Source organism: Rhinatrema bivittatum, chromosome 9, assembly GCF_901001135.1.
Source record: "Rhinatrema bivittatum chromosome 9, aRhiBiv1.1, whole genome shotgun sequence".
Taxonomy (NCBI): domain Eukaryota; kingdom Metazoa; phylum Chordata; class Amphibia; order Gymnophiona; family Rhinatrematidae; genus Rhinatrema; species Rhinatrema bivittatum.
In genome coordinates this window covers 52,803,874-52,816,288 of record NC_042623.1, presented here as the reverse complement: position 1 = coordinate 52,816,288, position 12,415 = coordinate 52,803,874, and the positions used below count along the sequence as shown (strand labels likewise).

Genomic DNA, 12,415 nt, shown 5'->3' with positions numbered 1-12,415 from the left:
TATACTAGGGGGCACTCCATGAAGTTAGCATGTGGCACATTTAAAACTAATCTGAGAGAGTTCTTTTTCACTCAACGCACAATTAAACTCTGGCATTTGTTGCCAGAGGATGTGGCTAGTGCAGTTAGTGTATCTGTGTTTAAAAAAAAGGATTGGATAAGTTCTTGGAGGAGAAGTCCATTACCTGCTATTAATTAAGTTGACATAGAAAATAGCCACTGCTATTACTAGCAACAGTAGCATGGGATCTTCTTAGTGTTTGGGTACTTGCCAGGTTCTTATGGCCTGGATTGGCCACTGTTGGAAACAGGATGCTGGGCTTGATGGACCTTTGATCTGACCCAGTATGGCATGTTCTTATGTAAAACCAGTTGTGCCCGTTGGATTTTAGTTTGGGTGTTTTTTTGTTTGTCCTTTTTCATTGTTGGGGGGGGGGGGGGCATCCTGTAGCTAGGGAGTCATCCATGTGTGAGGACTACTATCTTGCTTGTCCTTGGAGAAAGCAAAATTGCTTATCTGTAACAGGCATTCTCAGAGGGCAGCAGGATGTCTGTCCTCATGAAATCTGCCTGACCCCCTACAGAGCTGAGTTTCCACTATGTGGGTTCCTTCTCCTTTTTTATTTTATCCTTGAATTCTATATTATAAGACTGAAGGGGACCCTGCATGGATGCATGGTATATAATGCATGCTGAACATACTCAACGAGGCTTAGTCAAAGTTCTAGAAACTTAAGACATATGCTTTCTGTGCTGGGCTCCATCCAATGTCACCCATGTGTAAGGAATAACCTACACTGTGAAACGGAGATCCCTTGCTAGCAATATACACGTGCATGTGTACATATGTGAGTACACACTCTCCCTATATGCTATAGAAGGCATCTGATATCTATATATCTACATTTTATATCTAGCGAGAAGATATTTTTACTAAAGATGTTATATCTAGAAGTGCTGTCCTTTAAAATATAAATAGAATAGAAGATGTATATTAAACAAACAAAATTCTGCAGTCCTTTCTATTGTGGATATATGTGTGTGTGTACAAACACACCTTTCTATAACTAATCTCTATCTACCCTGTCTCGGAGGCCCAGTGGCATGTCATTTGAAACACATCCCAACCTGACAAGTCTATGCCTGTCTTTAATCCTGAAGGAAAATTGTCCTGGGAGTCACTTTTACTTTTTTCAGCAGGCACAATGGATTTAAAAGAACATTCAGGTTTCATAATGTACATATAAATCTTAGTTCCACCTAATATTGAAGATTTCACTAAGTGTAATAAATGGAAAAAGGAGACCTTCATGCATCAAAACGCTGACACTTGAAATTCAACAGCTGATTCACTTTAGTCACTGGCTTCCTCTATTTTTCAAATGTTTTAAACATTTTCATTGCAAACAAAATCAATATAGTATCAATTGTACTTATTCTGCCAAGTATAGATCCAAATCTGGGCTTCTAAATGGCAAGTGCAGAGTAATTCATGTAGGGGGAAAAATACCTCCTACAGGTACATGTTACGCACCAAACACGCTTAAGGCGCTTCTCCACGGACACAAGAATACCATACCACAAAATTTGTATAAACAGAGAGCAATTTTTTTTTATTACATATCAATAAGCAATACAGGTACCCTTGGGAGGTACAGTCGCAACAGTTCTCTGGTGACATGCTCAGGAGAAGCACTACTCTGTCTCAGTTTGTACATTGATTAGTTACCTCTTCTTTTTATAGATGAAATAATCTGAAGTAAATAAGTCCATGAATTGCATGAATCTATAGGAGTATCCTGTACACAGTTTTTCAGGTCAAAAAGAAGCAAATTAGACTTGTTACCCTGATCCCCTTCCCAAATTGGGGCCTAATTGCCTGGTGGTCACATTAATCTTCTATTAGTCCTTTGTCTTGTCATTCTCATCCTCAGATCTTCATGGCTTAAGCATTTTTTTTCAGGTGCTACTGTAATTGAAATTTTAGCCTGTGATTCTGACCTTTGCCTTCTGCTTTTTTGTGACCCTATGATCTTCCATCACAAGTTTTAGACCGCTCCAGCTGCTGTCCAGATGTGTCCTTTAATTTCTCCAGGTCAGGCTCACTAGTGCATTTAGGATTCACATAGCCAGAACTGCAAGCAGGCCAAGGCAGCAAAGGATTGTGGGTAAATCACTCCATGTTGGTCTCAGACTCAGGCACACATATCAATGATGCTGCATTTTGTTAGGAGTCATCGCCTAAGAAATGGCCCTGGGTCCTTGTAGGTAATACCATAATCTTCGGCTCTGTGGTGGGGCATTGGTCAAAAAGGCAAATAGGATGTTAGGAGTTTGGAAAGAAATAGAGAACAAAAACTATCATAATGCCCTTGTATAGATCCATGGTGCAACTGCACCTTGAGTAATGTGTCCAATTCTGGTAATCCCATCCCAAAAAATACAGAGCGGACATAGAGAAGGGTGGCGACAATGATTAGGGGGGGGGGAGGGATAGAAAACCTCCCGTTTTTATAGAGGCTAAACAGATTAGGGCTCTTTAGTTTGGAAAAGAGACAAATGAGAGAAAATATGATTGAAATTTTCTAAATCATGAGTAGGGTGGAATGGGTGACTAGGGAATGGCTATATATCCTTTCAAACACTAGGACTAGGGTACACTCCATGAAACGAGCAACCAGCAGATTTAAAACAAATCGTAGGAAGCTCTTTTTTTTTTTTTTTTTTTTGCTCAGCGCACAATCATGTCAGAGGACGTAGTCAAGGCAATTAACATAGTGGTGTTCAAAAGAGAATTGAATAAGTTCCTAAAGGAAAAGACCATAAACTTTTATTAGCCAGGTAGCGCTTGTCCCTGGGAGTGGGATACAAGAAAAAGATCAACTATTGGGGGATCTGCTGGGTACTTGTGACCCAGACTGGCTACGGTTAGAGACAGAATGCTGGGCTTGATGATCCTTGGTCTTATGTTCTTAAGCAAGCTTTTTGCGTTATTCTCCCTTCATCAAGATCAGTCAGGTCAAAAACTAATTGTAAATGCATTGTTACCTTTTTATTAAACTTGTCTCCTGTAACTTATCCACAAGTTCTCCTGTTATGGATTACTGTAAGCCACTTTACATTGGGATCCCAAACAAACTAAACCAGTGTCTGCAATTCAGTCAGAACACTGTGGAGCAAATAGTGCTAAATGTAAATAAACTCACTAGGAACACTCCAGCCCTAAAACCCCTACACTGTCTCCCATATCAGGTTTTTAAAGCCCTTGACTACAAGACTCTGAAAGGCAATGCCTAGCCTTATGTCATGCATGTCTTCCTGTCCTTTATGCTCAATACCACAAGCCTGTTCAGTTGTGCTGGCTCCCAAGGAAATACCCCTCACCAGAAGGAGAATATTCTCAGGATCGGTCCCAACCCTTTGGAACTCTGTTTTTTATCGCCTAATATCAAGCTGGCTATAGATCTCAGTTTTCAGGAAACTACTGAAAACTTGGCTGTTCGAAGTAGTTTTTGGTCCATGGTTGTAATTTTGAACCCCCTAATCTCTTACTTTGGCTGGCCTTGTGTATCTCTCCTCAATAGTCACCTATTGGACTCTGTATTGCACTTCTTATTGTACTGTGAGTCCTATAATATTTATGTATTATACTTTTTTAGCTAATACCTATATCTGCTGTAATAGTACATTCTGTATGGCACTATATGTACTGTACTTGATTCAATTAGTTTAATTGAGGTGACAAGCTGCGATGGGATGTGGAGTAGTTAATGATGAACCCTATTGTCTCCACCTGGGTGGTCGAGTGCATGGACCTGTCAGCCCCCACCTAAGAGGTGCTCTTGACCAGCTAATACACTATGCAATGTATTTGACATTCTTATTCTAATTAGTTACTGTACTTTGTACCCATTGTAAACCCTAACTTGCCGTCCCCCAAGTTTAGCCCGGTTTGTGTTTTTCCATTCTTTATGCTGGAGCTCGGAAGCCAGTTATCTCTGTGTTGAAGTGTAAAAACACTTGTTCATTTAACATATAAGATGGAGTGGCAATCAAAAGCCCATGACAAAGTGCTGCAGAGGGATTTGTGTAGATGATGCATCCATTTTGGGGGTGAGTAAGGATGCTGCTAGTGAATGAAATCTGCGGTCAGAATAGTAACCAAACCCTATGTAGGAAGTCTTCCCTGTCATTTTGGTAAACCACTAATGAGTACATGCAGTGATTATAGCTTTAATTCTCACTTCAAGTTTTTTTGTTTCTTCTAGTTTTATATAATCGAGTTTCCTTCAGTTGTTGCTAGGCATCCCCTCTCTTGCACTTTGTGCAGTAACCAAATGAATCACTTTAAAATATCCCCTCAGTGTATCACAGTAAAATACTGTGGTGGGGGGGGGGTGAATCATGGTATCACAGAAATACCCGATGCTTTCCCCACCCCCCTCCATACACACAGTATCCTACTGATCTCTTAGCCCTTTTCTCAACATTGGCCTCTGTCTCAAATATGTCCAAATAGTGTTGCATTGCTAGCCTCATCTTCTTCTACTGATAGGCCATTTCGGGCATGGTCTTCCTCATTGTATCTTAAAACAGAAGGTGGACCTGCATGTCGGACTATTGTCAAGTTTTGTAATCCACACAGCCATCAAATGATGTTACTGCCCAAAATATCTGGCTCCTCATGTTCATTACTGTTTGGATTTAAACCATGGTCACTCTGTGTCCAGGCAACTCCCATTGCTTCAGAATAGATGAACATATAAGGTCCCACACTTTAATCCAACACGTGGCACCCCAATCCCATGTTTTACCACCAAGCGTTTTGATAATTTAAACTAGGGCTGGAAATATCCCAGGAGCCAGGTCATCTGGTTGCCTGAAACTCATAAAAATATAAAAAGCAAAACAAAAAAAACAAACCTAAATTTAAAAAAAAAGCTAACCCCCCCCCCCCCCCCCAGCATAAAACAACAAGAGGAGTGAAAACTGAAGAAAAAAAGTAAACTCTCTGGCTCCTCAAAATGTTTCACTGGTGCCTAAAATGTCGAACCCCCCCCCCCCCCCCCCCCACACACACTCTAAAGAGTTACCCAAACCATTGAGGCCATTGCTCAAACATGTAGCCTCCTGGTCTCTTTGAACTTGAAATGACAAGGAGGCTCAGCAATAAACTGTAAACCCAGTCTGATAAGCCAGTTTCAAAGTAAAATTGTGTAGAGGGATTTTTAAGGGGCTAATTTTGTAAGGGTCTTCACATGTTCAAGGCGGCTCTTATTTTGCATGAAGCTTTTCAGTCGCTCCAGTATGTACCTGATTTTTAGTTAAATCATGTTAATCTGTCCCCCCTCCACTATTCTGGTCACATTCAAGAACACACTGTAGATTAACTACTTCTGGATTATCAGATTTTTCTGGTGATGGCAGCCATGTTTAATTCATAGTATTTTATATATTTTTTTCCAAACTAAACATTTATGGAGAATTTTAACTGTCCACATAAATGTAGTCAGTTACCTACAAACTTACACCAGTCTTCAAAGGGAAAGTACCCATGTATATTCCCTTTGGAGGTACATTTCAAAAGGATTTATGAGCATAGCTCCTTTAAAAAATCATTCCATGGGGCTGAATTGTTAAAAGGCTTTACGTGCATAATGGGCTTTTGAAAATTGCTATGCTATATGCTACTCTTAGGTCCACAATTCCTTTGACAATTGCCTTTTTTTGAAAACTATTCCACCAAAGCTACCCACACACTTACACCTGCTAATTTGTGTGCATGGTTTGTGAGGCGTAACACATTCACACTTTTTTTTTTTTTTTGGAAGTGCAAACCCCTCAACTCAATCCCCAGGAACTTATCTGCAGCGAGCAGAAAATCTTGTGTGCATTGCAGGCCATACACTTGGCAAGTTGTCCCCACCTATCGAGAGGACATTATTTTTAATTGCTGCTTTACTCATGGAAATGGCTTTGAAAATCATTCTCCCTGCAGTTTTAATAAGTTCTTACTCAAGGTTATTAGAGATGTGAATAGCATTCTGCATTTGAGAGTTCCAATAAGACATTCAGCCTATCCTATGTTGGCAATCAGTTGTTTATCCAATACGCTCAGACATCTCCTGTAAGTGGGGAGCCTTGTTTTTTTGGTCAACAAGCAGTTTCTGTGATGCAAAGAAGAGCAGTCACCAGGCCATATTACTGCCACAGTCCTCCCTGAACTAAGTCAACCACTGAAGTGCAAGACAAACCTGAATTTTAAAAGCCTGCTTGGCTTTAAACTACAGTTGTACATTTGACATGTCATCTGGTTAGACCAATCCAATTATTGCTGTGACTTTATTAGCAGATTTCCTACTACCACTTGTATCTTTTCAGATTGTGGAAGGCATGAAGAAGCATAAGTGGAGCATTGAAAATATTGCCTTTGGATCTGGAGGAGCTTTGCTGCAGAAGTTAACCAGAGACCTCTTGAATTGTTCCTTCAAATGTAGTTATGTGGTGACCAATGGACTCGGGGTATGTTCCGGAGAATATGCTGTAATTTAATACATGAGAGAAAATGCCATGTGCTCTCCCCCCCCCCCCCCCCCCCCCCACTCCCACTCCAAAAAACACACACATTCTGGATTGCAGAACCAGACCAGTGTTTCAACTGGCAAACTAAATGGTGTACCCTTTTTAGAGCACAAATCAAATACGCCGTGGGTCAAGCTGCTGGCCCTGGTGATTCTCCATTGATCCACTACATGCCAGTTTGTTTTTCAGTCACTCTAGTTCTGTATAAACCTGGAAGCTCTTGATTTGCTCTCTTACCTCTTTTAAGACCAGTTTTTTGTGGAACATTGTAATTTTGTAGCTCTGGATTTTTGTGAAATTTTTTTTTGTTTTGATTTACCTTTGAAAAGGTATTAATTTTTGAGTGTTTGCAGCATGCTGACTTTATGAATGAGTTCCTCGTGTTTTCCTCTTATTTTAGGTGAATGTCTTTAAGGATCCAGTTGCTGATCCTAACAAAAGGTCAAAGAAGGGTCGCCTCTCTTTGCATAGAACAGCTCATGGTGATTATGTCACTCTTGAAGAAGGAAAGGGAGATCTTGAAGAATATGGACCAGTATGTATTTGCATTCTTAAAAACAAAACTTCCAGTACCTACAGTACAAACAAATGTTGCTTCAATCTATTATGTAGGCATATAGTTTTCTAGTAGAAACAATATCTATGCTGCAGTCAGTCAAAATAAAACTAACTAAACATTGTTTTACTACTTAAAAAATAAAATAAAGCCCAAGCACTCAGCAAAAGTAACAGATGCTGGCAGTTGCATTAATTCTAAGTATGTAATTTACCACGTTTTGGGCCAATTCTTCTATTCTGAAAAGTGGAGTGAGTGTTCGGATCTCATGTTGGCAAGATGCAATGTGAGCATTGAAAATGATGTAATCGTGTACAGCATGGCTAAGACAGGTGGCACTGAAGTATGAAAAGGCTCTGTAGACAAGATGTCTGTCTTTGCAGCCTTCTGCCATTTGTGTTTTTTTAATGGAAGCGCTTTGATTGTGAAGGGACCAGGAGGGAATAACAGATATAAACTATTGTATTTCCTTGGTTGAGTTTACATTTTTTTTTTTTTTTTTTTTTTTTTAAATCTAACATGAAATGATGTACATGACCCTTTTAAGACCACATGTCCAGCCTTCATCTGTAATCAGGAAATTAAGTGGATCAGCATCATGGAGTTATGAGCTGCAAAGCTTGCTGCTTTCTCTGAGAGGACCATATGCAAGGCTGACCCTGGGTGGGTCAGCCTTGCATACGATTGAAGGGTAGAGGGGAAGCAACCTGTCTCACGTGTCTGCCACGTTTACCTTCTGGCTGACTGCTGTGTGGGCTTCTGCAGCTCCTGGCTTGCCAGTATACTCAAGGAGCCAGAAGTAGTGATTGGATGACAAAAAGACCAAGGATTGCCCTGCCTCTATGCCTAACAGAACTATGTTTCCTTGGATACTGAAATTTGTCTGTCTTATACACATTGGGGCGGATTTTAAAAGCCCTGCGCGCGTAAATCCTTCCAGATTTACGCGCGCAGGGCACTCGCGCGCCGGCGCACCTATTTTGCATAGGCCGCCGGCGCGCGTAAAGCCCCGGGACGCGCATAAGTCCCGGGGCTTTGTAAAAGGAGCGGGGAGGGGGCATGTCGGGGGCGTTCCGGAAACGACGCGGCGTTTCGGGGGTGTGGTGCCGGCCCGGGGGCGTGGTCGAGGCCTCCGGACCAGCCCCCGGGTTGGGTGACGGTGCGCCAGCAGCCCGCTGGCGCGCGCAGATTCACATCTGCTTTTAGCAGGCGTAAATCTGCCAACAAAGGCAAGGGGGGGGTTTAGATAGGGCCGGGGGGGTGGGTAAGGTGGGGGGAGGGCGAAGGAAAGTTCCCTCCAAGGCCGCTCCGATTTCGGAGCGGCCTCGGAGGGAACAGGCAGCGCGCACTGGGCTCGGCGCACGCAGGTTGTACAAATGTGCACCCCCTTGTGCGCGCCGACCCCGGATTTTATAAGATACGCGCGGCTATGCGCGTATCTTATAAAATCCAGCGTACTTTTGTTCGCGCAATTTTTTAAAATCTACCCCATTCTGTTTAACTGCACTGAGAGCTGAAGAAACCCAGGTGCCAGGTTGCCCAGGTAACTAAAATTGGAACCTGGAGTCTGCTGCCAGGCAGAGGAACCAGAACTAGGGTTCTAGGAGGGGAGCCGCCACTACCAGCAGCTGAAATGGCAGTGGTGGCCTGGGCTGTGGTGGGAGCAGCTTTCCAGCCCAAGGCTGAAAGGAAACATGGACACTTGAATTGGAGGGAGGGGGGGAAGTGCAGCCGCTGGGGCAGGGAGTATTGGGAGCATTCCTGCACCCAGAGTAAGGGACTGGGGCCATAAGTTTAAAAACAAAATAGGTGTTTGGTGCAGGGCAGGCTTCTGTGACCTTTTTTGGTGCGTAAGGCTTTAAAAAAAAAAAAAGTTTACTCAAGTCTGCATCTTTGTCCCTTGATGCTTCTGATTGATTTTCTTTCTAAAAATCAGCCTAATAAACAGGTTTTGGAGAATCCTGTACTAAATAAAAGGAAAGTTTTATGGCATATAAAAATATTGTAATAGAGGGCAAATTTTAAAAAGGCCATTTACATGGGTGAATTGTCCACCCTGTATGGTGTAAGTTATGCATAAATATAAACTACGTGCCTACTTTAGGGGGGGTGGGGGAGTGGGTTAAGTCAGGGGAGGCAATGCTTGTAAATCTTTTTTAATTTTTTTTGCATTTTCAAAACTGCATTTTTGGTATGTTGCCTAATTGTAGGATTTGACAAATCCCTTTTGTTAGCATTCGCACACAAAGACTAGTTCTAGGTATAGCCTGAGAACTTAGGGGGGTCACTTTTCAAAACACGACGGGCAGTTATCGCGTGTGATAAGGCCCTAACGCACGGGGTAATGACCGCATCGTGGTGGTGGTATAATTTAAATGAGGGAAAAGGGGCGGGGTTTGGGCAGGATTTTAAAAAAATTAATAATTGGGGGGGGCCTGGCTGCGCTGCGGGCGATAATGTTTTTACACACTCGCCGACAGCAGCGCTGGAAATAGCTACACCTCTTGCAAGGGCACCATGGGGGCGATAGCGAGTGCCATGGCAGGTGAAAACGGTGTGCACCATCGCCCCGCCCCTTTCTTCTAGCCACGGCTCTTCATTCCAATGTATTTATAGCGGAATGAAAATTCCTACGGTTAGTTCGCGAAAGGAATATTAACATGCAATTCATATCCATTAACACCCACCATTGTCCATTGCAGGATCTCCTCCATACGGTTTTCAAGAATGGCAAGGTTATGAAGTGTTACTCATTTGATGAAGTACGACTCAATGCTGGACTGAAGAACCATGAATTGGATGTGGGGTGCCATTGATTTTCATTCCTTGTCTATCATGTGTATGTAATGCAAAGATGATGGGTTTATTGTACAGATCGGTGTGATTTCAATGTGTAGGAGACATTGTAGCCATTTTTATTTTGTTGATTTTTATGGACCTACTGCACTGCCATTTTATTTTTGATAGTAACTAGAAAAGCTGTAATCAGGAAATTAAAACTTGCAACCTAAACCTATATTTACTGATGTAGGTTTTGTAGGAGGCATCTTTGGAAATATATTCTATCTAGTACTGATCTTTTCACAAATAACATAATTTAAAAAAAAAAGACTATGTACAGAATATCACCCAAAATACATTTACACATAGCTGTCATAATTATTTTAAGTTTAGACTTGTATTTTTGTACCAAAAAAGTGTAAAATATTTAAAATGTTAAATGATTGCTCTCTCCAACTCCATTATTTTTACACATACAGACTTGCAGAAAATGCCCTTAAAGCAGTAGTTAGACCTTGTCCATTGATCACCAAATGTAAAAGTTTGATATTTAGAGGAGTTGGGAAGTTGAATTTGGACTGACACTCTCAAATTGATGACCTGGTCTTATGTAGTATTTGTAATAATACTTTCACTCTGAAAACCCTTTTTTATTTTTTGGTCATGAAGGGTTTGGTCATGATGGTTGTATGCAAATGGAATATTTGATCTAAAAAGACTTAAATTTATATTTTATCATAGTATAGCCCAATTGACTTATGCACTTCAAGGTTTGAGTAAGTTTTAAAAACTGTCCTCTTCTGCTGTAGGTTATATACATAAGATATATTAAATTTTGATAATTTTGGAAATGTTTTAAAGAAATTGTACTTCTGCATTTTATTTTGCATATTCTGTAAGTGGCATTATTTTGAAGCAAATACTGGATTGGCTGGTATACTTATTTTTATACTTTTTTTTTTGTATTTTTCATTTTTTGCCTTAAAACAGGATATCAAATTGTAAAGACATTTTATCTAAATTTTTTTCATACTGTAGTAAAACGTTAACATTGTAACTTTCCATCAAGTGAATAGCTTGCTCTTCCCCCCCCCCCCCCCCCTTAGTGTCTGGGGTGTACCTTTGTCGAGACATGAGGGTACGCTTTCTGATGGCACCTAACATAACATAAGTTTGTGCTGCATTCTAATAAAGGAAGACAGAATGCCAGCCAAAGAACCAAATTGGCAACCAGTTTACCTAGGATGGTTTATGGCAGATTTTCTGATTAAACTAACATGATAATACTTCCTTTTGTGTGAGGAAAGGAATGGCTTACTGGGGAGAAGAGAACTAGAAGAAATAGTACAACGTTTTAGTAGATATTGGTTGTTCGTCTTCATAAGTCCTCTAGGTAAAATGCATTGATTTTGTGCCAGAGTACTTCCCCCCCCTACAGAGCCTAGTTTTCATCACCATAGTATTGTCTGGGACTTTAGCAAAGCCTTAACTTGACACTATATGGTCTCATCCTGCATTCTGATGGAGGTGCATAATTTATGACAAAAACATTGTAGGCAGAACAAGAAAATTGATGTGCCCATTACCAACCTCAGAATAAGTGGCATTCTGAAAAGAAAAAGGGGTTTACATTGTAACCAGTTTACAATGTCGTCTGCTCTTACCAAGAGGGTGACAGTGAATTTTCCAGTCTTCCTTGGATTGCCATTGAGATTTTGTATCCCAGTTAGTAAGTACCCTTTTGAGGAGTCTTTCTGCAGCTTCATCCCAATGAGATGAACATAAACCTGAATTCCTCTACACTGCCACTTAACTATATTTGAGAACTGTGACATAAGGAAAAATAACTCTATCAAGGCATTCTATTATAATGCCTTTACCATAAACCAAAACAGTACAATTGCCTGTATTGTTAAAATCATGAGGGTTCTTTTTAATTTATCCAGCTTAAAGTTTATTTTGCACTTCTCTGGACAAGTTTTTTCCCCTTTTTTTGTGAAATTTTGTTTGCAATCTGTGAGGAGTATTTATACTGATTTTTATACTTTTTAAACTGCCTTTCTCTTGCTGTTAACTCCTTAATCGGCAGTTAATCATTACAAGTTTTAAATTGTATATAAAATGGTTTGCCCAAGACTTCAGTAATATAAAAATGTGTACATGTACATATTTCATTCCGTCTCCCAGAAGTGTATATTTGGAAACTTTGTCCTATTGTTTGGCAAAATAAAACTGCATTTATTCTGAACCAAGATATTGTGCCCATGAGTACATTTTTTTTTTCTAAGAATCTAGAGGATCTGTTGATGCACAGTTAGCTTTGAGATCGTGTACCATCAATTACATGAATGTTTGATATTTATGTTCAGATTTTTATTTGGAGACCTATTAGTACTGTCACTCATATATTCAATTTCAGAAAGTCAATTACAATGTTTTTTTCACAGTGTTAGTGATTTTTCATTTCAGCTGTATGGTGCTGAGGAGGTCCTAAGTT

The 12,415-nt window shown here is 40.5% G+C and overlaps 1 protein-coding gene across 1 annotated transcript in view; it reads left to right on the top strand.

Moving 5' to 3' along the window:
- Nucleotides 1-12,172, top strand: part of NAMPT (nicotinamide phosphoribosyltransferase) — an 86,392-nt gene extending 74,220 nt beyond the window's left edge. The window contains exons 9-11 of the mRNA XM_029615471.1: nucleotides 6,381-6,521; nucleotides 6,982-7,116; nucleotides 9,840-12,172. Of these exons, the coding sequence (XP_029471331.1) occupies nucleotides 6,381-6,521; nucleotides 6,982-7,116; nucleotides 9,840-9,953 (390 nt within the window). The 3' untranslated portion in view covers nucleotides 9,954-12,172. The remainder of the gene's footprint in view (nucleotides 1-6,380; nucleotides 6,522-6,981; nucleotides 7,117-9,839) is intronic.
- The last annotated feature ends 243 nt before the right edge of the window (nucleotides 12,173-12,415 follow it).